This window comes from Chelonoidis abingdonii, chromosome 1 (genome assembly GCF_003597395.2).
Source record: "Chelonoidis abingdonii isolate Lonesome George chromosome 1, CheloAbing_2.0, whole genome shotgun sequence".
Lineage (NCBI taxonomy): Eukaryota > Metazoa > Chordata > Testudines > Testudinidae > Chelonoidis > Chelonoidis abingdonii.
This window is the reverse complement of record NC_133769.1, coordinates 324686402-324714041: the sequence shown is the minus strand read 5'-3', so window position 1 is coordinate 324714041 and position 27640 is coordinate 324686402. Positions and strand designations below refer to the sequence as shown.

The window sequence follows — 27640 nt, the reverse complement described above, 5'->3', positions numbered from 1 at the left end:
TGGCAGAAGTACAGTACATTTTCTCCCAAGGGAAAACAATATTAAGCAAAATGAAAGTATCAGTTTTGCCAGTGGTGCAGTAATAATTTTAGAAATACTGATGTGCTAAAGCTGCTTATTCAATTTTGTTTACTGGTTTTACACTGGAGACTGGGGGGAAATTTCAGGTAGTTTAGATCACAAAGGAGCAATCCTTTAGCAGGCGTTCTGGTCAGGAGCTGATACATAATAAAATACTGGCAAGGGGGAAAGGTGGGGGAGGGCAGAAGATGAGAGATGCCCAAGTCAGAGAAACTGTATTATATTGTTTTTTAATCTGAAGCATGCGTGTATGTGTGGGGAGCGGGGGGAAGGACGGTGGTAACCTAATCCGGATCATTGGTTTGTTTGTTTGACAAACATATCCAATCTAAGCTTTCTAATGTGATAGCCTCACCACTCTTCTACCCCTTGTTCTTTTATTTTTTCCACTTCTCCTGCCATGTGTCAAGGTAATTTTTGTCCTTCTCTATTCATTCCCACACATCACAGAGAAGCTTTCATCCACTCCTGTGACTGACAAAAGTTGTGCTAGTGGTAAGGAGAATTTTCTCTCTTCCCTTCTGTTTTCTTTGTGTGTAACTATTTTGCAGTGCCATCTGACCTTGCCATAAACTATCGATTTGTCCTTTCACCTTCCCCCACTCCCTTTTCCACTGATAGTCTTCACCTTTACTGTTTTTAATTTCCTCCTCTCCTCCTGTGTGTTATTACTCCTTTTTATAGCCAAAATCACTCCCTCTTCATGCTTTATCCCCTCTTTCCACTCCCCTCCCTGTTACATATGTCCTCTTGCTTTCCCGCTCCCTTTCTAGTTCACCACACTGCATTCATTCCCTTCTGGGCTCCTCACTCCTCCCACACTTGTTCTGACACCATTTATCTGAGAGTGCTGGTCATTCAGTGCTACTTGACTACTCTCCTCCTCGGCACCTCTGAAACAGGCTCCACTCCCCACCTCTGCCTCTCAGAGACACTAAGTAACTTAGCGCCAGTTTAAGGAATGGCATGATTGTGAGCTGTGCACCAGAACACTACTGGCAGCAGAGCAATTTGATGCTTGCCCATGGAAGTCCTAAAGCACTGCTGAGCAACAGTGTTCCTATACCCTCCAAAGAACAGACAAACTTATGAAACCCATTGATGCCTCAAAGAAAACTGAAATTCTATTTAAAAAACATGAGCATTGTTAATCTGCTTTTGTTGCTCAGTCCCCACATGAAATCAATCTTCTGTTAGTGTTGTTATGATAATGTCCACAGCAACAAACAGAGATGCTACCAACAAGACTATGGCTTCAGGTGAGGAATAAGTAACAGCTAATTAATTTGGAAGGAAAAACCCAGCAATTAAAACTAGGAAAGTAAAACACAAAAATGTGTTATAGCAGGAAAATAATTATTTTTAATTAGGTTATTTTCAAAGTTTTCCATGAGTCACCATGAGGTTCTTTAGACAATAGAGGCAAAAGGAGCATCATTGATGGTAATATAAATAACTAAATATCAAAGTTTGTAGAGGCCCAAAATCAAAAACCAATTGAAGTTAAGGGATCTGTTTCCATTGACTTCAATGGGCTTTAGATCAGCCCCAATAATGAAAAACCAAACATGACTTCTACTTATTTCTATAGTCAGAAATAAGTCTATATCAGTGTAGCCTAAGGGAAACAGCAAGCATAGGTTCAAGACAGAGTAAATATGAACAAGAAAAGGTTAAGTATTTGTGGAACAAGGAATAGGGAGAAGAGACTGATGAAGAGACTGATTGCTCCAATTAGTATCACAAGGAGGCAAGGGATGAAAACAATTAGTAACAGGAATAGGAGAAAACAAAAGTAGGCAGAAGTAGAAAGAATAAATCATCTAACTTGCCACAAACACAGGACTTATTAAGGGACATCAGCAGTGAAGTCAGATACCTCACTCTGCAAACATATTACCACCATCAAGCCATTACCTTTTTATGCATGTAGCAAATATTTCTGCATTCCAGTAGTGAATAAGATCCAGGAGTCTGAAGCTCACAGTTTATGTAGACAACAGACCTCCTCCCCTTCCTTTGATTTGTAAACACAGAAATCCTTCAATGTGGAAATCTTTTTGCTATTTTTGCTTCTGACTAAACATTGGCCAAAGCAATCTCCTTTATTTTCAGTCTCTCTGTGACATAGAAGGATTAGTAAAGGAAGCATGGATATCGAGTCACTTCTGAAAGTGGACATTTGACAATCAAAATTATTACAGTTTTTTTATTTCAAAACCAGAATGGGTGGCTATGTGGATATAAAGCCTAAGGATTATTGAGGATCATGGTTCAGTACCAAATTCTACACTGAATACTTCTTCTAGGTTATTCCTTACATTTATAACACTTGATTGTAAACTGAGGTCCTTCCATGATGGTGCCAAGATTGACAAATTTCTGTAATATAAAAGAACAGAGTCTGCTTAAGTATCATAATAACCAGTCAATGCAGATTTAAAAAATACTGACCGTTGTAAACATTGTTTCAATATTGCCCCATCCCACCCTATGACTAAAAAAGTATTAAAGGATAATTTTTCACCTCCAGTCCCTGATAAAGGGATCTATTTCTTTCTCAATTTTAGCAGTTTGATATTCATTCCTCCTTTTGAAGGAGGTACAAACAGGGATTATGAAGGCTTAGAAAAAAAACAAGGTAGAGAGTATAAAAGGTGGGAAGACTGAAAAGATTATTGAGGAAGGGAAGATAGGAAGACGATGTCGGAGATGGAGAAAGGCAAGGAGCTAGACATCATGAAGAATCAAAAATAAGAAAAGGAATAAAGAATAACAATACTTAAAATGAACTTAAAATTCCACCAATATTACTTAAATCATAGTTAGGCTTTAGAAACTGATTTAAAAGTACAGAGTTATCTTTTTCTCTGTACAATTTTTATGGAACCTGATTTTCCTCTATAAAAAAATCTGAGGAATTCTGTGGAAGATATCAGCACAATTTGATCTACAATTTCTTAAGCTCTTCTAAGTAGATACAAGCCTATTCTATATAACTCTTGTGTCTCCTATCAATTATTCCCTCTCTTTTTGAAGTCAAATGTGGGGCTGGGCTCTACTGGTAAACATTGTACAAGGGAGTTCTTGCTCCATGTTTGTTCTACCTGTGCCTATATTTAAACAAATAATTTTATTTTAACAAAGGGGGTAGTATTCTCCTTCATTTGAGCTTTAGTCCTAGCATAAAATGTCTAATAGTCTAAAGATCTACTTTGTTTTGTGTAGAGGTTTTGCATTTAATGATGAGAAGAGACTGTTTATGGATAGCTCTCTGTGCTCATAAAGGCCCTGACTATCCACGTGTCTATGGTATTAGCATACCTTTCTCTGCAGACTGTTACAGTTTTATCTTATGCTGAATAATAACAGAGTGTAAATTAAATGTTATACCAACATGGGAAAGATTCAGATAACTAGAAATATAATTTGTGGATATCTGTATACTGACTATATCACATAGTTCTTACAAAGTAATACAGTAAAAGCTGTTTTATCCAGCATATTGGGGAAACAGGGGATGCCAGTAAGTGAAAAATGCCAGTTAACTAAGAAGGAGGGAGTTTGGGTGCGGGAGGGGACTCAGAGCAGTGGGTTGGGGCACAGGAGAGAGTGCAGGGTACTGGATCCAGGGGCACTCACCTTGGGTGGTTCCATGCAAGTGGCGACCTGTTCCAGCAGCTCCTAGGCGGAGGCATGGCAGGCAGCTCTGTGCGCTGCCTCCACTCACAGGCACTGCCCCTGCAGCTCCCATTGGCTGCAGTTCCCTGCCAATGGAAGCTGCGGAGCTAGTACTTGGGACGGGGCAGTGCGCAGAGCCACCAGCTGCACCTCCGCATAGGAGCAGCTGGGACAGGTCACCGCTTGCAGGGAGCAACCCAAGATGAGTGCCCTCCGTATCCGGCACCCTGCACTCCCTCCTGCAACCCCTGCCAGTCCTATGCCAAATGGACTATAAACCAGAATGTCAATGAAGATCAGAAATGCCAATTTATAGAGCTGTCTGGTTGGTGAAGTACCAGACATAATAGCTTTTACTATATATATTTAATAGATTATATTTCCCACTAAAGTTAGAGAACTGGGCACTTAATATGTTACTCACTTGTCCAAAAAAACCCATTACGTTTTCATTATCATTGTGATAAAATGTGAGCTGGGGCCAGACCTGAAGAAGAGCTCTGTGTAAGATCGAAAGTGTGTCTCCCTCATCAACAGAAGTTGGTCCAATAAAAGATATTACCTCACGCACTCTATCATAGCTTTCCTACTCAGATTTGAACCTTAGCGTTCATAACCTGAGAAGCTAGCATGAACCCCTCTAAGCTTAATTACCAGCTTAGATCTGATAGCACTGCCACCATCCAAAAATTCAAGTGTTTTGGCTCACTCTGGTCTCCCCAAAACCTTCCCTGGGGACCAGACTCAGATGCCCTTGAGTCTACAACAAAGGGATAACCCCCTCCCCTTGTCTCCTCTTTATTTCCTCCCAGGCTTCCCCTCCTGGATGGCCCTGGATGATCACCCTATTTCAATCCTTGAATTGCAAAACAGAGAGATCAATTTCTTTCACCCTCAGTCGAGTCCCTGCAAAGGTAAGCTTTGCAACTCTGACACAAGAGATTTTCCCTTCCCCCGTTTCCTTCCTCCCCACCATTCCCTGGCGAGTTTTAACTAGGAAAAAATCCAACAGGTTCTTAAAAGAAAGCTTTATATAAAAGAAAGAAAAAGACATAAAAATTATCTCTGTATCAACTTGACAATATACAGGTATTTGGCTTAAGAAAAATGAATAAAAAGCCTTATCCAAAAAGAAATACAATTTAAAACATGCCTGCAAACTACACACATGAAATACAAAAACAATATAAAAACCTATTGTCTTCTACCTTTGTACTTACACTTGGAAACAGAAGATTAGAAAGCTTGGAGAGAGACAGTTCACTCTGAGCCGAGAGCAACAGAGAGACAAAGACACACACCCAGAAATTCCCTCCCTGAGCTTTGAAAAATCCGGTTTCCTGATTGGTCCTCTGGTCAGGTGTTTGGTTACCCCTTTGCAGGTGAAATAGACATTAACCCTTAGCTATCTGTTTATGACACACCCTGTCTCTTAATATCCTGTGGCCAACACCACTACTACAACTCTGCAAATTAGACCATCCCTGAGAGGTATTTGTCTCATCTGTTGTTAAAAACTTCCAGCAACAGTGATTTCACAACCTCCCTTGGTACTTTACTATCTTTATAGTTGGAAACTTTTGTTCTAATATCTAACCTAAATTTCCCTTGCTGCAGATTAAGCCCTTTAATTCTTGTTCTACCTTCTGTGGACATGGAGAACAACTGATCACCATCCTCTTTATAACAGCTCTTAACGTATGTGAAGACTGTTACCAGGTCTCCCTTCAGTCTTCTTCTCTCCGGACTAAACATGCCCAGTTTATTTAACCTTTCCTCACAAGTCAAGTTTTCTAAACCTTTTTATCTTTTTTATTGCTCTTCTCTGGACTCTCTCCAATTTGTCCACATCTTTCTTAGCGTGGCATCCAAAATTGGATACAGTACTCACTAGTGCCAAGTAGAATAGGACAATTACCTCCTGTGCCTTACATATGATACTCCATTAATACATCCCAGAATGATATTAGCTTTTTTTGCAGCTGCATCACATTGTAGGCTCATATTCAACCTTTGATCCACTATAACTTCCTGATCCTTTTCAGCAGTACTTCTCACTAACAAGTTATTCCCCATTTTCTACAGTACTTGTACATTTAATTTTAACTTCCTAAATGTAGAACTTTGAACTTGTGTTTACTGAATTTATTCTTGCTGATTTCAGACCAATTCTCCAATTTATCAAGGTCATTCTGAATTCTAATCCTGTCTCCCAAAGCATCTCCTCCCATCTTGATGTCATCCACACATTTTATAAGCAAACTCTCTACTCCATCAGCCTAGTAATTAATGAAAATGGTGAATGCTACCAAACACAAGACAGACCAATATGGGAACCCACTCAGTATGTCTTCCCATTTTGACAGTGAACCATTGATAAATATGCTTTGAGTATGGTCTTTCAACCAGTTGTGCACCCACCTTATAGTGATTTAATCTAGATCATATTTCAATAGCTTGCTTATGATTATATCATGTGGCACTGTATCAAAAGCCTTACTAAAATCAAGATATATCACATCTATTGTTTTTCCCCCCAACCATTAGACCAGTTACCCTGTCAAAGAAGGAAATTAGATTGGTTAGACATGATTTATTCTTTACAAATCCATGTTGGCTATTACACTATCATCCTTTAGTCTAGATGCTTACAAATAGATTGTTTAATAATTTGTTCCCAGAATCTTTCCAGTTATCCAAGTTAGGCTAACTGGTCTATAATTCCCCAGGTCCTCCTTCTGGCCCTTTCTAAAATAGATGCTATGTTTGCCCTTCAGTCCTCAGGGACCTCATCTGTCCTTCGTGAGTTATCAAAGGCCATTGCTAATGGTTCTCAGATTGCTTCAGCTAGTTCCTTAAGTACCCTAGGGTAAATTTCATCAGTCTTTGCCAACTTGAGTACCTTTAACTTACCTAAATATTCTTCTACCTGTTCTTCCCCTGGCTTGTGTTTCTTCCCCCTTCCCCTTAATATTATTTGTGCTAAGCATGTGGTCACAATTAATTATTTCAGTGAAGACTGAAGCAAAATAGGTATTAAACACCTCAGCCTTCTTGATGTCATCTGTTATTAGCTTCTTCCCCGCTAAGTACTGGACCTATACTTTTGTCTTTTTCTTGCTCCTAATATATTTATATAGCCTCTTTTTTTTTGCCTTCTATGTCCCTTGCTAGATGTAACTCATTTTGTGCTTTAGCATTTATGGTTTTGTCTCTACATGTTTGCTCTGTTCTTTTGTATTCAATTCTTAGCAATTTGTCTACATTTCCATAAGCTACTTGGTCTTCACTTTTAAGGATCTTCACGTCCTTTCCCTTCCTTCCCTATTTATCTTCTTTCATTCACAATCAAGGTGTTGTACCCTGCTGTTGATTGGAGTATGATCCTGGCCTCTTTGCCCATTTGTTAAATTTTCAAATAAGCACTTTTGTGCTTTCTTCTATGCTGCCCTTCACACTTGGGAGGGGCTGCCCATAAACATCCAGAAAATTAAATCTTTATTGTCATTCAGAACTCTGCTTAAACCTCTCTTTTTCTATAATGCCTGCAAAAAAATTGGACAATGGTTAGGTTGCTGGTGTGCTAAGACCACTGCCTATCATCCTGACCAATACTGTCTTATTGTTTCCTTGTATTCACCTGTCTGTTGTTTCTTGTCTTAGATTGCAAGCTCTTTGGGGCAGGGAACATTTTTTGTCAGTGTTTGTACAGCACCTAGCACAACAGGGTCCTGGTCCCTGATTACAGCTTCTAGTTACTATGGTAATACATATTAATAAATAAAAACAACACTTGTTTCCATTGATATACAGATGCTTATTTCAGTAGCAGTTTTGATCATAGTCTATTTTGCCTATTCCCCAGAACAAGTTATTCAACCACTGATTTGTTGTCAATGTGTTTTGATGAGGAAGTCTTACAAAAATGTTGCCTCTTAACCAGAAAGAAGCCCTGTTCTGGGTGGCATGTGTGTGCAAAGAGGAGCAGAGAGAGACAAATGTATTCATTTTTCATTTAGACAAAAATACACAAGCTATTAAAGGAAGGAAGCACCACCACTTGGCAAACATATTAATATTAAATTGAACTTTGCTAGAAATATATATAACTTGTTTTTCAAAAATATACTCACTATGATTATAGCATTAGCACTGCGTTTAACTTGTGTAATTTGAAGAGGTTACAGTGGAAATTTCCAGGAGTCTTCTCTTCTGTGAAATTTATTTTTAAAATACTTGACATTTGCTGAAATCTGGTCGATTTCAAGATTTTTATATTTGGTCTTTAGAGTATTTTTTAAAAACCTCCAGAATATCACTTCTGACCCGGTTACTTTATTAGCATCCATTGGGGAGGTGGGAAATGTGTGATTTCTTGAGAGGGAGAGAGATTACCGCAACCTCCCTTCACACTGATGGCAAAATTTTAGCAACAGGCTCATGTGAGCCCCTCAGAGCTAGTTCTCACACACAACCCTACATATCTCACACATATTCAATACTCTCACATGTATAACTAATTATAATTTAACTTATAAGTAATTATACCTGATTATGCATTCTTAAAAGCAGATCTTTCACACTATTGAGTTCAAAATGACAGAATGAAAAATAACCCAATCACCAACAACTCAAATGTTATTAGACTCCTTCTTTCACCATTTGATGATACGATTATGTGTTGGATTTGTCACTGTCTATATTTATCTATGCATAATTTTAAAAAACCCAGAGAGGTTGATTAAACAATGTTTACTCCATTCTAAGTAAATTTGAAGGTATTTCAACTATGAACTTACTGAACATCCATCCACATATAGTCTGATAGGTAGGATGTACAACATTACAAGAAAGGCATTAAATTGTAAAAAATAACCACCTTAGTTACATTTGGAATATCACACCCCAAATTTACTCTGTCGTTATAATGACATCCATTTCATTTTAGGACTTCTATTTAAATCAAAAAAATTTTTGGAGTTTGGAAAGTTTTTTCTCCCTACACTCATAATGTTCACACATACCTTCATAAACACAGACATACTTGTACATACAAAATACACAAATAAGTAACACAAACAAATTTAATGGTTAAGATATCAGCCAGTGTCCAGTCCTACAAAACATGGGTTTGAGAAATATCATCCAGGAAAATATCAAATAATTACTTGGAATAGTTAGAATTAAAAGGATTGGAGAAATGAAGTTCCTAACCTCTGGATCACGAGACACAGTATGTACCGTTCGTTAGCACCAGTTAATGGTAGATAGAAGTTGTTGGGATTTTTTTTGACAGAACATTTTTCATCAGAAAATATGTTGAAACATATGAGTTTCAATTCAACATTTATCAGGAAGGTTTCTCAGGTCCAGGATGGAATTTCTGGTCAAAAGGAGAAAGTGAGATTCCCCACCCAAAATAGCCAATAGGCTGGTGGTTAGGGGCATTCACCTGAAATGTGAGAGATCCTCTGCTCTGCCTGGAAAGAACTTTAACCTGGGTCACCCATAACCCAGTGGAGTGCCCTAACTACCAGGCTATAGCTATTCTGGGATGGGTCTCTCTCAGTCTCTCCTGTTGGAGTTGTTCCACTTTGTATAAATAATTAAATATTTACTTATAGTGAAGTCATAGGTGCTTACAGACAGGATGAGCTGTTAGTATTTTTAAATCATTTTATTAAAAATGAATGCAATTATTTTTGTTTTTCAGCTGTTTAGACCAGCATTATCCATAAGAATGATAGTTTTATAAAATGTTACCTTTATCTTCATGTTGTCTTTTTCTGTTTAAGATGACATTCAAGATTGGTTGATACATTATACAAGTGCTTGTTGTCTGGATAAGTCACAGAATTCTCTTCTACTACATCTTGATATAGGTTTGTTTCCGGAAGTGTTTCATAAGATTCTTGACTCTTTTGGCAATCTTTATTTGTATCCTCCACAATGTTGGCACCAACTAAAAAAAACACGATTGTAATTTGCCAAATGATACCCAAAGTATAATTTATATAGTCTGTCATTTGCATTTATATCAAGATTATTTACAGAACAAGATTATTGCCCTAGAAAACTACAAATTTTACCAATTTTATACACGAAATATTTAATCTATTTTGTTGGATTTTGCAGCTGTGCCCTGACAATTACACACATTCCCTACTGGTCTGAATCTCTCTTGGCTCTCCAGGCCAAGAGCTACAGCAGTGGTCCCCAACCTTTTTCATCTGGCGGGTGCCAGACGACAAGCCACCAAGGACTGTGGCTGGCAGACGAGCATCCGCCAAAATGCCGCCGAGAAGCGGCAATGTCAATAGGTGTCGCCGCCGAAATGCCGCCGAGAAGCAGCGTCATCCAGAGGCATCACCGCCGAAATGCTGCCAACAATCAGTGGCATTTCGGCAGCAACGCCTCTGGATGACGCTGCTTCTCGCCAGCATTTTTGCAGATGCTTGGCCACTGGACAGTACGTGGGTGTACACAGATGCCCGGGCGGATGCCATGGTGCCCACGGGCACTGCGTTGGGGACTACTGAACTACAGGGTATGTCTATGCTGCAATTAAACACCTGTGGCTGGCATGTGTCAGCTGAATTGGGTTCAAAGAGCTCAGGCTAAGGGGCTGTTTAACTGAGGTGTAGACGTTTGGCCTCAGGCTGGAATTCAGGCTCTGAGATCCCATGAGGGGAGAGGATTGCAGAGCCTAAGCCCAAATGTCTACACAGCTCCTTATACCGAGCCCTGTGAGCCCAAATCAGCAGACACAGGCCAGATTCGGGTGTTTAACTGCAGTGTAGACATACCCTCAGTCTTTCCCACAGGATCTGTCCCCAACTTCAGACACCAACTTGTCTGTCATTCTCCAGGGAACAATTATATCATGCATTTCCAAAAATTTTAGAAGGCCTCACGCCAACTTGTGCAATTATATTAAACACCAAAAGCTGTTCCTTCGATGTGTTTATTCTCCTATGGTATAGTATTTTAGAACACACATATACAGTATATGAAGTATTGTGCATTACCAGACTCTGCTGCAGCAGATACCTTTAGAGAAAGGCTGCCAGCAGGGTATTCTCCAGCTGCCTTCAGAGACCTTATGGGCTAGAGTGAGAGGATAGATGCAGTTGGTGATTACAGAGAGAGGCTGCTGGAAGCCAGCTCTCCCACTGAAGACAGCAGAATTTGTGAGATGGATGCTTTTGATGCTCCCAATCCCCAAAGTAGTAGGACATTGAGTGGAAGCCAGTGGTGACCCACCCATCCTAAGAAATGAAAATCAGAGTGTGAGGCAACTAGAAACATCCTCCTGCCACCTGAACACTACAGGATTCCTTCGCCTAACACCAAGCTCTTGATGTTTCTCATCAAGCCTCTTTCCTCTGCTGCTTAGGAGCCTGATCCATTGAGGTGTTGATAACTTTCAATACCCACTGAATTCAATGAGAGTTGATGACCCTCAACACTTCACAGATAAAATCTAAGACAACATGTTTTTCACTTTGTAGCCCAATCTATAGATTATGTATTAAGTCTACTGATTACTTAAGAATTCCCAATTATCACTTTGAGGGTTGACAGGTTCTTGTCCAAGATCAGGCCCGGTATCATTAAAAGTACTATATAGTTGGGAACCCCAACATGCACAACTGCAACACTCACAGTATCAGAATTCTTCTGTATTTCCAAATAGTTTATTAATACATTTAGCAAACTCACAAACACTCTTAACTCTCAGATGGAGAGACTACAGAATGTACATCTGAGCACCCATATACTCACACCATCTCTTGCAGGATGACCTGAAATGTTAGCCATTATCATCTTCATCACCATCACCTTCCTCCTCACCACCAGTGGCCATCATTCTGGTCCCTTCCAAGGGCTACAGCTCTCTCTCTCCTATTGCCCAAAGACTGGCATGCAACTTCTATAATACATTACGCTGATGCCACTATATCTAATGCATAGTCAGTAGGGGTTTTTCCCCTTTTCCTTATGTGTATTTCCTCATCCTACTAATGTTGAGGTGTTCTCTTTCTATAGGTTGGTATAGTGATACATGTAACCACAATTTCAACTCATGATCATATCTGCCATCGCTTGCTTAAGCAGATTTGGGGTTATTACTTCCATATTCCTTGTGGTAGCACTTACTGGAACATTCTATCTCCTACCACTGAGCAAGCTATTCTTCGTTCCTAAAATCTAAAGGTAACCGTTGATCTATGCCAAGGGTTACAGCCTACTTAACCACACTTATGCAAGCTTATGCTTCAGTTAATGTCTTACAGGATATAGGATACAGTAGGCTTCTTCCATTAGAGCTGAATATAATGAAAGCTGCTAAATATAATTAAGGCAAGGCAGTGAATATAGGAAAGGCAAGCCTATGCACTACAAGCTCCATCTGAATTGGATTCAAGTAAACTCAAAGTAAAATTATTTGATTCATTTAATAAAAACTGTTAAGGTTGAGAATTTAAAATCACAAGTCAGGAAATTCAAAATTGTGTTCCACAGCAGCTGTAACTCTGCCACATTGTATGTATACTGTATATGGAGGCGTACATTTAATACCATACATTACAGTACGAAACCCTGCACTTGCACAAGTAGTTACAGATAATACGGACACAGTAACATTCAACTTACTTACTTCTACATTAACTGATTGTTGCACTGAATAAACAACATTTACATTCATTTTGTTTCACAAAGTTACGCTTACCAGCCAAAGAACTCCCATTTTCTAATCCATTCTTTTTCTGTTTCCTCTAAAAACAAATAAAATAAGCAATAATAAAGGAGAGAAGAAGAAAAAGGAAATATATATGATGGTCTGGGGGATTGGGTAATGGGTGTACAGAACAAAGTCCATATTACATTACGTAAGTTTTTAAACTATATTTACAAGGCTTTTGTCCTTTTCATCACACTATCCTGTATTATCTCCTAAAAACTGCCACCATAAAACAACAGCCCTAGTAAATAGGCTGTACTTTCATTGAGAAGTGACAAAAAAAAAAGGTTAAGAAATATAAAAATTATTTCAGAAATATGAGTCAGTCCAACTATTGACTAAACTACTCTGGTATAAACAGTATATAAATATGTAATAATGAAATATGAAACTATGCTTATATTCAGAGCTTTAGAATATCTACTTACAGCTCTGCATTGTCCTACTTTGTCAATAATTTCCTAACATGAAATTATACTGTACCCTCAACCAGTAGAGAACGCCTGCATATTCAGATATGTATATGTATATAGTGGGACAAATATTCTAAGAGGGCCAAACCCAGCCTCTGTTTTGCATGCATATTATTGAATCACACATATGTGAAGGCACATGTAACATAGTCTATCACTTGTGCATGCAAGTGATGGGTTTTGCATATGTAAATTCTATCAACTGTAAGTGCCAGTGAAATGCTCGAAGTATGGATATAGATATCCATGCATGCAGAGGCTATTTTCTGAAAGTTTGGAAACGGTATATAAAAGTCGTCTTCACCCAAACTCCTGTTTAAATGAGAGGGGTTCTAAGTATGCACGGAGATCTGACACAGCCCTAGGCAATTTGCTCCTCTAAAGAAATTTCAATGTGTGCACTACTTTCCCCAACCCATCCAGCTAGTCTATCCCATTTTAAAATTATTTAAAATAACACTGACATTAAACTTTTTTAAAATGTACTGTGTTCCCTGTCCATTCTCTTGTCCTTTCCCTACTTTTTCCTTTCCTTTGCCTATCTATCTTGGCATAACTTTTCTTTTTTCTTCTGTTTTCCCCTTAAACTTATTTTTAGAGTATAATATTTCTGATTTCCCTTGTCTCCCTTAATTCATTCCTCCATCATTCAGACACACCTTATACATTACCCCATCAATTGAATTCTCCCTTATATACCCTCCAAGCACTTACATTTTATTAAAGCTAATGTTAATAAAATTATATAATACATAGGTTGAGAAAAGAGTGTCTGTACATTTGGATATAGTGCTTAGATTATCCACAAATACAAAGTTTGTTTTTGAAGTCATAAGATACATATATATATACATAAGATATATATAATTGCCCTCATCAGACATGTAAGCTAGATCTAGGTTCACTTGGTTCTGCCTCCTTGAGGTCCCTTCCAGCCTACATTTCTATGATTCTAAGCTCATTCACCTTCTCCCCTCAATACACTTACGGTGATTTCTTCTTATCTATCCCCACAAGGTTTGGAGAAAGGCTCTTTTTTTCTCTTCACCAACAGAGGGGAGTGGCACTGAGCTGGGTCTCAGAATAGAGTACATTGACAGAGTGTAAAACAGTTACAGTTTCTGACCAGACAAAGTAAGCTAAGTCCCAGTCAGCCTCTCAGCACATACTCTGAGAGCTTTTGTGCTAGAATTGACGGGTAAGGAACTGCAGATACCAGAGGGCTGAGTCTGCTTAGAGGGCGGCAGAAGAACAGGAGGAGGAAAAGGAAGGTGGAGGACAGTATCTGCAGGGTAAAAAGAAGGACCCTGAGCAATGGGGAGAGGTTTTACTTTTGTTGACTCGTTCATACATTTTTCTGCTCTGTCCACCTAAACCCTCAATCCTGCTATAAGGTTAGAGCTCTCCCTTGTACAGGGCTTGCAGGACAGGATCTATATAATGCCTCTTCCTTCACTGTTTGAATTCACTTACATAAAACATGGATCTATCAGCAAGAAATACTCTTTCTCCAAATGAACTGAATACAGAAGCACAATGATGGGGGGGGGGGTAACAGGAGGGGCATAGATGCTAACACAAATTCACAGTCTCCCCTGGTCTCTCCAGGGGAAGGGGAGGTCCCAGCTGGTCCTGTGCGAGGGGAGGGCAGGGACATGGGGTAGCAGCTTCTCCTGTGGCTCTGGCTCCCAGCACCCCCTTGACCCAGCTCCCTGCTTCCCAGAACCCCAGGATGCCATCTCCTCACACTGTCTCTTTCACTTATGGTCTCTCTCTGGAAGGAAAGATGATGGCTCAGTGAGAACATGGCAGGTGACCTGGGCCCACTTCTTCGAAAAATTCTGGTTGCACCCTAGAATAAATGGTGCCTCTTTACTCCTAAAATACAGGAAAGCCTTGCAGAGAACTAAAGCCCATACCTCTACAGATGTCTTCCATAGTAAATGGATCTTCTTTGATGTTTTCCAATCAAGAGGAACTATGTAATCATCTGGCAATAAAGACTCTGAAAAAGAACAAGACATTTTCATGGCATTATATTTTGTCAGGTTTCATGCATGTCTGAAGGAGATACTGCCAGCTCAGACAAAGCCCAGAATTTAGGTTTTATACAAATACGTTTCTACAGAACCTAAGACCAATTAAAAAAAAATTCTATATTTTTGTTTAATGCCAATGTAAAGATTTTTTTAAACCAAAGATTTTCCTGCAGTATTTACACACCCAAAATTGTTACTTTGTCCAAGTGCATGGGAACTGGAAAGTGAAATTTACTAGGAAAATCACTAAAAACAAAAGTGAAACTTCATTCTCTAAATTGAGTAAAATGCAAAAAGGAAACAAACATCTTAAATGAAAAGTAAATTTAGTTTTTAAAATTTTACCAGTTTTAACAATTTATAAGAGGATATTTTAACATAGTATATGGAAATTGTTCTATAAATGTGTCATATTTTAAGCCTTATAGAGTTCCTCAATGATTAAAGTTGGAAAGAAATGCTTTGTAGAAAAACAATGTAAAATGTTTATGGAATATATGTTCTTTGTGTCAACTGTAAATAAGTGACAAATAAATTTGTTTACTAAAAAGCTATTTACCTTCCCATAGAACGAACAACATTTATAATACCTTTCATTTAGGAATATTCCTAAATGCTTTATGAAACCATTCACCTACAAATTCATTGCAGTTGCCTTAACATACGCAGCAGTACATAACAGTTTAGGACAGGCAATGGGGAAAAATATGTATGACTGAAATTGCAGCAGACATTTCAAAAGAAATAATATTGATACTCAAATCAGAATATGGCTAGGAAAGTGGAATGAACACCTATAATTCTGAGAAAAATGCTATGGGTTCTTTAATGATCACAAGTGGCCAGTGCCTCAGGCTATGGCTACACTACAGCTTTAGTTGACATAAGTTATGTCACTCTCCTGAGCAACCTAACTTATGCTGACTTAAGCACCGGTGTAGACAGCACTATGTTGGCAGAAGAGCTTTCCCCCCCCAACATAGCTACCGCCACTTGTGGGGTTGGGGCACTGGAATAGGGGGGCCCAGAGGCCACGGCCCTCCTACTTCTTTTGCCACAGGCCCCACCCCTACCCCTCCTCTTCTATCTGAGACCCCAGCCAGGCTGGCTGGGGACCCCGAGTAGCATGAGGTGCCATGCCCCAGACCCTAGAGCAGCTGAGGGGCGGAGAGCAGCCTCCATCCCATGTCCCCACTCCCACTAAGTCCCCCACCCGGTCAGATGGAGGGTGCATGGTTCTTATCATAGCTGGGCTGTGGCTCCAAGACCCCATCACCTGGCCAGAGTCAAGTCAGGGTAACAGCTGCACGGGCAGCTGTGGGGAGCTGCAGACCCTCCTGGCCTGGGTAGGGGGGGCCTGCAACCCACGAACACGGCCGGGGCCTGCTTTTGTCCCCCCCCACACTAGGTAGGTGGAGGACCTGCGACTCCTGGCCCGCTCCAACTTCTGGCTTGTCCAGGGATGGGGCCTTGGGCAGAAGGGGCAGGGCCACCCCCCACCACTTTTCGGAAGCTTCCGCTGCCCCCTGTCATGGGGACTGGAGTAATTAAGCCAACAGGAGAGCTCTCTCCCATCGGGTTAGAACAGCTACACAGAAAACTTATAGCAGCGTAGCTGCACTGGTGCAATTGTTAATGTTTTCATTAAGGAGAGACTACAATTAGAGAGTTAGAAGGTTCACAAGTACCTTGCTGAACAGGGGCCTAAGTGACATCAATTCTGTGAAGATTTGTAGGGCCCTGCAAATCTGTGGATATCTGCTGTATGTCCATAGACCATTTTTTCTGATCGTGGATTCAATGAGAATATAAATTTTGAATCTGCGCAGGGCTCTAAAGATTTATGCATACTCAAATATATACAAGTGAATAATCCCATTGTAAAATTAATCATGTGCCTAAGTCTGAAGAATTATGGCTTAAGCAGTTCATTCTTTTTTGATCTTTCTGAAAGGGTTTACACTACATGACTTAGTATACATTTAATGACACTAGAATATGAAAATTCAAGCTCTGTTCATTTACCATCTAACCATGATATCTGAAGGTGTGGACTGCATGATTAAAAGAATATGTTCAGTACCAGAAAATATACTTTATGGTTTTTAATTTCAATTTCAAATTAAATTTGATTGGGGTAAAATTTTCATACTGCTGAAGTGATTTAAGAGAGTATGTCTGTTTGAAAGTCAGTGGGATTAAGACTCCAAAATGCCTATGGCACATTTGAAAATGTAATGTAGGTGCTTTTGAAAATTTTACCCTATAACTTTACATTCTTAGTAAAGGGATACTACTGTATTACAAAGGTGAAACAAACATTTACCAGCAAAGAAATACAAATCCAAATAGCACATGTTTTCATGCAGTTTCCTAAATGACAGGTTAAAAATTCATTCAGTAGCATGCATTTGTGCAGCTGAAATTGCAACACAGCTACAAGGACATCATTCCTTGGATTTAAAGGTAGTAAATACTCAGCATTACTCAAGATCATGCAATGAGGATAAACTGCTAACAAAAGAAAACAATGATCATTGCAAAATAGATGATCTACAGAGCTGAAAAGCAAAATCTTGGTGCAAAGTACCATTTGCAAGACACTAAGTGAATGCCATCAAAAGTATCTATATTGGCAAGCAGTGATCAGCTACAGTATATTACCATATTTGTGTAATTGCTAGTTGCAATAAGAAACAGACATATCATTAGGAACTGTTATAAATAAATAAATAAATAAATAAATATTACCCAGTGGAAATCCAGGAGAACCAAAAAGGTCTACAAGTTGAAATGCAAATCCCAATGATAAGGGAAGACCCAAAAAATTGGATTTAGTATTTAAAGTATCTTGATTAGCTTCAATTTGTGAGGACTGTGACGGCTTACTTTCATCTCCTTTGTGCATATCTTCACCACAGCTTTCAAATACATTAGGGTATGTAGGACAGTCTGATGTTACTTTAACAGAACACAAAATATCTGGTTGACTATTTGTAAGCTCTGAAGAGAACTGTTCTCTCTCACCCTCTTTTTTATCAAGTATTTTTTCTTGTTTAAAAGTTGTAATTTGTTCCTTACTTGCTGAAGAAACTATACAAAAACTAGAGGAAAACTTCTGAGCTGGAGAAAAAACAGCCTTCTCTGAAAGACACAGAGATTGTCCCCACTGACTACTATGCAAGAGAGATCCCACACCATGGTTAAGTGAAGAATCTGTCACACCATTATTAGAAGGTGTTAGATGTTCTTGAAATTCAAGGTTTTGTTCACTCTTCTTTCCACTGTCCTTATTTGAAATTCTCTCTTGTTCTGTTTTCAAAACATTTTCTGATAGGTTATCATCCATCAAAAATACATCCTTCTGTCCCTCCTTTGTACTAACAGCAATCTGCCTTGGTAGATGAAAGTTTGGTGCCAAGTTGAAAATCCTTTTGCATCTTCCTTTTTTCTTTGATGGAACTGGTGTACCTACATTGCTTGGAACATTGGCTTCAGCTAAGCAGTTTGTGACAGTGACTCCTGACTCTATAAATGAAATATTATGTACTTTGTCAATCAGCGATGACTGTAGACCACCATGTGTTACACTGCCACCCTCTTCAGTTAATGTCTGCAGACTGATTTCTTTTTCTAATTCTTCATTAGATTCATGAGTTTGTTCTACTGCGCTGTCAGGATGGGTCTGTTTAGGCCGCCTCACTCTTTTTGGTCTTTGCTCACATATGAATTTATGGGCACCCTCAGGCCAAGAACAAGAACCTGACCTTTCAGAGCCAAGCTGGAATTGTATATCAGTTAAATCAATTGAAAAAAAAGCCCAAGGATTTTTCTCATTCCTTTTTGATGTCTGTCTGTCTTTCATGGTTTTATCAGGCAAGACAACACAAATTTCAGATGTTTTCAAATCATGCTGGAGAGACAGGGTTTCTTTTTTTCCATTACTTACATTTAACAATTTACTTTTTAGCTCAGGTTCACTTGCAATTTGATCTAATGTAAGTTCATCTTGATTGTTTAACATCATAGAACTATTTTCTTTACTGTTATATTCTTTGTCTAGAACAGAACTGTGTTCATTTGTATCTAAGGAATTGCTCTCATTTACCATAAGGTTTTTATTTTGGTTATGATCAACCTCCTGATCATCAAGTGTGTGTTCAAATTCAATTAAGTTTTTATTAGGAGCAGATGTCAAATTTATTAGAAATGGACCATCATCTTCTGTAAACAAGTCACTTTTCACTGGACTAGCTAATGTTGCTGAAGTCTCAGACACAGCAATAGGTAAACTTCCTGTTTGATGCTTTGTAGATTTGGGGCTTTCATTACCATCACCATTGGAATGATCTTCACAATTTTCGTCTCCTGGATTTCCATTAAATGTAAATACTGATTTTCTGTTTTCTTCTTCTGAATCTCTCTCTTCACTGTCTGATGTTTCCTGGTCATCAGGAATTAGATGACAAGGGGCTCCATCTGATTTTTTCTCTGTGATTTTAACATGATCATGCTTCATTTTTCTGTTTCTTTTTCTCCTCTGTTTAGCTTTGTTCAGTCTGTGCCCAGGTTTCTTCTTAATGTCTGTTACCCTAAATGTAGAATAAAAAACTAAATATGAAAGAAAATCCATAGCAGTAATAACCTACTCATAATATGCAGCTTTAGGAAAAAATATTTATTTAGCTACGTGGGTAATCAAGTTTTGATCCCTTCACAACTGAAATTTTTGTTTTTTTTAAATCCTGATACTTCATTTAAAAAGTACCATTTCTGTATATTTCAAAAACATGATGTAAATGTATCTTACCATTCACAAAGTATCTTTCACTGTTTAACATATACACACTGAATTTTAGTTTGAATCTCATTTCAGGAACTTCCAACTTAAAATAAAGCAGTAGGTAAAGCAACATTTTCAGGCGTCTTTCAAAATTATGAATGATTGATCCCCACTAGTTGTTCAGCATCTAGGGTTTGCCCATGTTCTGTAATATTGTGAAGTTCCACCTTGTGCCAATATTCAGAATGGCGGAAAATGGGTGGAGTGTAACATGATCTGTTTTCCTTCTGTTAGAATATCCCACTGATATCAGAGTGTTTTTCTATTGGACAAAATAGATTAGATGGACTCAGTAATTCAGAAGATACTAACTACAAAAAATCCTGATTGACATACAAGTTTAATAATTATTACCATTCCCTCAGACCTACTGCGCAAGATACCATGTTTAGCATGTATACACATACAGTTTATCAGGGGAGTATAGTACCTCTACTTACTTACTTATTTAATTTGGAACAAAGTGGTACCTCATGACTGTCAGAAGGGAAGGCATATTTAGGCCTTCCCGAAGCCTGCTGGATTTTAAGAGTCTGTTCTGATAATGTTCAATAGTTTAAGCATACGTAGAACTGTATGTGTAACAAATTGCAGAATAATTATGTTTATTGCTGCACATGTGTAAGAAATTGCAGAGTAATCATGTTTGTGAGAATAAGAAGAGCTAAACTAATTAAAACGCTAGAAAAGATTAGTTTGAACTAATACTAAACCTGTACTGATGGGGAAGGAGTATTAACATGGAAATGAGAATAATACATACGTATAAGAAAAGATAACAAAAAATTATAAATAAGTTTGTGTAAAAAAGGGAGGTTAAAGCTGTAGAGTCTGGTGCTGGAGGTGACTGTGATGAGATTGTTCTAATGAGCTTCCTACTTATAAGTAACTGATCTCTACTTGCTGAGTGTTTTGCCTTAATAAATATTTGTTAGATCTATCTGTTGAGTAAGTGAACCTCAATCCAATGACCTAAGTCTACTAGAGACAAATGAATTTAGTAGTAGGCAATTGTGTAAGATTACTTATGAATCTCAGGTCTATAAATCTGAATTGTTGGGCTGCACTTCTCATCAAGGTTAACAGGCAGCAGTACAAATAAAAACGGCAACTAAACTTTTTGGCACCACACTTCCCAATTACAGGTTTCTAACCAAACTAAGCTCTAAATAAAGAAAATAGAGATAACTAGGGAAACCTATTACAGGAATTTAATATAGTCTATATATATACTTTTATTTATAGAGCAAAACAGTGAAGGGAAGGTAATTCCAAATAAACAAATCTAAGAGGTTGATGACCTATAAAGGTAAAATAGGTTTCTTTTTGTACCTTCATCTACACCAGAACAGACTGAAACAATTTGAGAAGTGATTCTACAGAAATAAAAAATAAGGGAAAAGTTGACACCACCAGTAGAGTACCACATCCATACCTCGAGGCCACATCCACAGAGATTTGTTTCCTCCCTGTAATACCTGGTAAACAAGTGCAAGAATGACACACCTGTCATCTTATAAATATCATTTTCCATTTCTTTACTGGAAAAAGTATTGTTATTTATCTTGTACAGTAACTGGAATTCTTCAAGATGTTTGGTCCCTATGTGGATTCCACTTGAGATGTGCACGTATTCCACATGTCTGAGACTAAAAGATTTTTGATAGCAGTATCATAGAATATCAAGGTTTGAAGGGACCTCAGGAGGTCATCTAGTCCAACCATTGATCCATGCCTGCACCCTTCTCCTCCTTGTGTTCTGAACTAAGCGCATCAGTGGCACAGTACACTGACAACTTCTCCAGTTCTTTCTTTATAGTGAATGACCAGAAGGATCCACAGGAGGATGGTGGGTAGTGGAATATACATAGGGACTACACATCTCAAATAACTCCAGTAACTGCACAATAGAAGTAACTGTACTTTCTTGGAGTGATGGTCCGTATGTGTATTCCACTTGAGGTGGCTTATATGCAGTATTCATTGAGAAGGGGAGGAGGGTGAGGAACCTTCCTCTACCACAGCTTGGAAGACTGCTCTGCCAAAGGCTGCATCTGCTGTAGAGGCTTGTACTAGCGTGTAATGTCTCACAAAGGTGTGCACAGGGTCCCACCTTGCTGCTTTACAGATTTCCACAAGAGGGACAGTTCAAAGCAAAACTACTGACATAGCCTGGGTTCTGCTCAAGTGGGCCCTCATACTTGTGGGGGAGAGGTCACAGTTAGTTCATCGCAAAGCAAGATTCAGCCTGACATCCCTTTGCAAAGTTTCTGTGAGGAGACTGCCTCCCCATTTGTGCATTCGGCAAAGGGGACAAACAGTTTGGGGCAGAGGTTCTCAAACTAGGGGTTGGGATCCCTCAGGGTTCATGAGATTTTTACATGGGGGATCACAAGCTGTCAGCCTCCACCCCAAACCGTGCTTTGCCTCCAGCCTTTATAATGGTGTTAAATATATAAACACGTGTTTTTAATTTACAAGTGGGGGGGTCATACTCAGAGGTTTCCTATGTGAAAGGGTCACCAGTACAAAAGTTTGAGAGCCACTGGTTTAGGGGATTTCCTGAAGGGTTTTGTCCTTTTGTAGGTGTAATGTCAACATACATCCAGAGAGTGTAGCTGCTTTTGCAGTCTGGTGGAATGTGGCTTCACACAGAAGACAGGTGAGTGGATGACCTTGTTCAGATGGAATTCTGAGATTACTCTGGGGAGGAATTTAGGCTATAACCTTAAGGAAACCTTGTCCTTCTGGAAGACCATATAGGGCAGGTACACCATAATGACCCACTGCTCACCTACTTTTCTTGCTGAGGTAATTGCACCCAGAAAGGTAACTTTCGTAGCTAGATAAGCAAAGGAAATGGAGCTAATGGTTCAAATGGAACATTCATTAATGCTATTAGGGCTAAACTGAGATTCCATACTGGGATAGGTTTCAGTCCCAGAAGAAAGTTTCTGACAAGTTCCTTCAGAAACTGTTCTGTAGGAGGATGGGCAAAGACCAAATGTCTGTCCACTGGAGAGTGAAAGGCACAAGTTACTCAAGAACACTTGCAAGGAGATTATAGATAATCTCCATGTTTTTAGAGAGAGGAAGTAGTCCAGAATAGTAGGGATCTCAGCATCCTCTGATGCTCTATGATGATTCTGACACAGGGTAGAAAATCTTTTTCATTTACCCGTATAGCATTTTCTCATGGAGTCTTTTCAGCTATAGCTAAGAATGGATTGTACTATCTCTGAGCATGATCATTCTATGTTTGCCATCCATCATCATAACCTGCTAAAGGGAGAGATGCTGAGTTGGGGTGGAGGATCTTGCCTTTGTCCTAGGTCAAAAGGTCTGGGAAGAGCTGAATGCAGAGAAACAGGTGTGAGGCCACCTGGAGAAGGCTGGTGAACTAAAACTATGTCGACCACTGAGGAAAAACTAAGATCACCAAAGCTTTGTCCTGTATGATTTTACTCAGGATTCAACGTAAGAGAGGGATGAGTGGGAATGCATACATCAGTGTTTCTGGCCACTGTACTAGAAACATATCCCCTCTGGAGTTGAGGCCCGAGCCACTCTGGAGCAATAGACCAGCTTTTCTTGTCTTCTTGGGATGCAAAGAGATCCCACAATGGGAATCCCCACTGTTGGAATACACTCTTTGGACTGGGGTATAGAATCTCTGTATGTGTTGATGTGGTAGGGGACACAAAAGTCCCACCAAAAAGATTTCTTGGTGGGAGGCTGGGGCTAGACGGATAATGAAGAAGGAACATTCTGTTTACTATACTGCATTCTTTGGTGTTTTCTACGAGGTCTGAAAGCTCTTTGATAGTAATGACCAAGGAGATGGTAATTGCATGTAAGATTATGCCTTAGGATATATATCCTCCTTGGTGCTGGAGTGCAGGTACCCAGAGTACAAAGAGTTGCTCTTGAGTCTTTGAGGATATGTAACAGTTCCTCTGTTTTCTCACTGAATACGTTATTTCCCATGAAAGGCAGATCCTCTGTAGTGGACTGAACTTATTTTGAAAATCTGGAGGACTGGTATCACAAAGCTCATCTCATAACTATGAGATGTTTCCATTGAGCAAGGAGGCTGTACCTGCTGCGTCCACCGAAGCCAGGAAGGGCCAATCTAGCTAGCAATTTACCTTCATCAATGATTGCTTGGAACTGAAATCTATCCTTTTGAGGTAGTTTCTTAGTGAATTCAGAAAGCTTATTGTAATTAAAAAATCATACTTACATAGACATCATAGAATCATAGAATATCAGGGTTGGAAGGGACCTCAGGAGGTCAACTAGTCCAACCCTCTGCTCAAAGCAAGACCAATTCACAACTAAATCATACCAGCCAGGGCTTTGTCAAGCCTGACCTTAAAAATCTCTAAGGAAGGAGATTCCACCACCTCCCTAGGTAACCCATTCCAGTGCTTCACCATTCTCCTAGTGAAAAAGTTTTTCCTAATATCCATCCTAAACCTCCCCCACTGCAACTTGAGACCATTACTCCTTGTTCTGTCATCTGCTACCACTGAAAACAGTCTAGATCCATCGTCTTTGGAACTCCCTTTCAGGTAGTTGAAAGCAGCTATCAAATCCCCCCTCATTCTTCTCTTCTGCAGACTAAACAATCACAGCTCCCAGAGCCTCTCCTCATAAGTCATGTGCTCCAGCCCCCTAATCATTTTTGTTGCCCTCCGGTGGACTCTACAGTTTTTCCACATCCTTCTTGTAGTGTGGGGCCCAAAACTGGACATGTACTCCAGTTGAGGCCTCACCAATGTTGAATAGAGGGGAATGATCTCGTCCCTTGATCTGCTGACAATGCCCCTACTTATACAGCTCAAAATGCCATTAGCCGTCTTGGCAACAAAGGCACACTGTTGACTTATATCCAGCTTCTTGTCCACCGTAACCCCTAGGTCCTTTTCTGCAGAACTGCTGCCAAGCCATTCAGTCCCTAGTCTGTAGCAGTACATGGGATTCTTCTGTCCTAAGTGCAGGACTCTGCACTTGTCCTTGTTGAACCTCATCAGATTTCTTTTGGCCCAATCCTCTAATTGGTCTAGGTCCCTCAGTACCCTACCCTCCAGCGTATCTCCCACTCCTCCCAGTTCAGTGTAATCAATGCTTGGTAGTTCACTATGTAGAACTACAAACTTGCTGATGTGAAATTCATTCTTCCAAAGAGGGCTACACATTTGGTCTGCTTGTTTGTGTGCGTAGATCCAGCTTGGCTGTTGCTTGTTCCTTCTGGTGACTGCCTGCACCACTAAAGAGTTTGGAGCACAGTGTGAAAGTAACTTTTCTGCCCCCTTTAATGATACAAAGTATTTCTTCTCCATTCATTTGGGAGTGAGAGTGCAAGTGGCCGGAATATGTCAGCTATTCTGGCCAGTTCTAAAATAGCCTCATTAACAGGCAGTGCCACTATACTGGGACTAGCGCGCTGGAGGATATCCAGTATCTTATGAGGGGTGTCATATACTTCCTCCAGTGGGATCTGGTATGTGTCTGCAATTCTCTTCAGTAGGCCCTGGAATTGCTTGTAGTTATCAGGTGGTGATGGCAAGGCTGCTATGACTGCTTCATCTGGTGAGGATGTTGATAATTCTTCAGCAACGAGTGGTTCCACCTGTTCAGGTTGCTCCTCTTTCTCAGTGTCCCTGCGCAGGTTAAGGCTCTTCCCCAGATGGGGAAAGTCTATCTCGACTCCCCTTGAAACCTTGCCTATTTGGTATGCCTCATATGTGGATTCCAGCGACCCCAATAAGGCCAGTGTGAGGGATCATAGGTAAGGATATGATTTAATCATGGAAGTCACATATTCCATGACTTCAACGAACCTCCATGACTTCTTTGGCTTCAGCCAGTGGTGGGGACTGGAGCTGTTAGTGTCGTTCCTCCCCCCCTCCATGGAACTCAGGCTTTAGTCCTTTAGTCTCCCTCCTCCCACCAAAAAAAAAAAATAGTTTTAGTAAAAGTCATCAACAGGTCCCGGGTTTCTGTGGATTTTTGTTTATTGCCTACAACTTGTCCATGACTTTTACTAAAAATAACCATGATAAAAACTTAACCTTAATCATAGGGGTGACAGGGTGGTCCCCATGGAGGACGACACCATTGGTTCCAAATTGGGTATTCCTTCCTGTGAGATCTGGAAGGTACCCTGGAGATCCTGGAGCCTCTCTTGGGGCTCACTTCCCACTTTGATAAGGGTGGTGAAGCTCTCCCACTCATTCCAGACTTATTGGAGGAGAATGAGGTCTCTGTGACAATAGGAGGTGCTGTCGGTACCCGTGGTCTCATGATTCAGCTGGTTGACAATACTGGAAAGTGGCAAACTGTTGGTGTAGGGACCTGCTTGGTTAGGACTGGATCTGAAAATATGGGTGATTCTGGGTCTACACAGATCATAAGGTCTTCCAGTATAGCGTATCTAGTGGCAGCCCCAGCTGCTGGACAGTGGATCAGGCTTCTGTACCTTGGCAGTGCCAGCTTCAGATCGACAGCAGTTTTTGGTACTGACAATTCCTTTTCTCTGCACATCAGTATCATCGGTGTAGGAGGTGTCCACTGTCTTCTTTCCCTCATCAGTACTGAGGATGTTTCCAGCCCTGCAGCTGTCAACAGTTTTGGGGCACTCTTAGTTCTTAGTGCTGAGGAACAAATACTGTGGTCCTTGTGAGCTCCATACCACACCCATACATGCAAAGTGACACCTGACTTAAAGGGTGTCTGAGAGGAAGTCTTCTTTTGGATGAGGTCTTGGAAGGAGATTTCTCACTTTTCTTATGAGAGTGTTTGCTTTTACCCTCCTGTTGTCTCTGTTTGGAAGAGTCTTTAACTCCACCTTGAACAGCCTCAGAGCCAGAGACCACTATGCTCAAGGGGGAGCATATGTAGGTAAAACAGAATAAATCTCTTTAACCCTGATACAGAGCTGATTAAGTCTTCCTCTTCAGATATCCAAAATTCTCATAAGCAAACTACAGAAATGTGGCCTGGATAAACTACTATAAGGTGAGTGCAGAACTGGTTGAAAGACCATACTCAAAGAGTTGTTATCAGTGGTTTGCTGTCACTGTTCGCTGTCAAATAGGAAGGGAGTATCAACCAGAGCCCAACAAGGGTCAGCCTGGGTCTGGTACTATTCAATATTTTCATGAATGACTTAGATAATAGAGTGGAAAGAGCTTATAAAATTTGTGGATTACGCGGATTTGGGAAGGGTTGCAATCACTTTGGAGACAGTACTAGAATTGAAAATGACTGACAAATTAGAGAATTGGTCTGAAATCAACAAGATGTAATTCAAGTGAAGAGGTTACAGAGGAAGCGAAGTGAAGGCAGCTATAAAAAACAACAGATATCAAATGGAAGAAAAGGAAATTAGGTAGTAATGAATATAAATCAGAAGTTAGGAACTGTATAAAATTGATAAGGGAAGCAAAGGGACACTAGGAGAAATTTATGGCTAATAGAGTTCAGGACAATAAGCAGTTTTTTTAATCTATTTAGAATAAAAAGAATCCTGACAATGATATTGGTCTATTACTAGATGGAAATGGTAGTATTATCAATAATAATTAAAAAAGACAGAAGTGTTCAATAGATTCATAGACTCTAGGACTGGAAGGGACCTCGAGAGGTCATCGAGGCCAGTCCCCCGCCCTCATGGCAGGACCAAATACTGTCTAGACCATCCCTGATAGACATTTATCTAACCTACTCTTAAATATCTCCAGAGATGGAGATTCCACAACCTCCCTAGGCA

The 27640-nt window shown here is 39.8% G+C and overlaps 1 protein-coding gene across 4 annotated transcripts in view; it reads right to left on the bottom strand.

The window, feature by feature from the left end:
• Positions 1-482: 482 nt before the first annotated feature.
• Positions 483-27640, bottom strand: part of LOC116825756 (uncharacterized) — a 115539-nt gene continuing 88381 nt past the window's right edge. For all 4 annotated transcript variants that reach the window (XM_032782004.2, XM_032782005.2, XM_075061646.1 and 1 more), the window contains 5 exons: positions 17772-19612; positions 14901-14986; positions 12497-12542; positions 9526-9724; positions 483-2463 (listed from right to left, as the gene is read on the bottom strand). In XM_032782004.2, the coding sequence (XP_032637895.1) occupies positions 9534-9724; positions 12497-12542; positions 14901-14986; positions 17772-19612 (2164 nt within the window). In that variant the 3' untranslated portion in view covers positions 483-2463; positions 9526-9533. The remainder of the gene's footprint in view (positions 2464-9525; positions 9725-12496; positions 12543-14900; positions 14987-17771; positions 19613-27640) is intronic.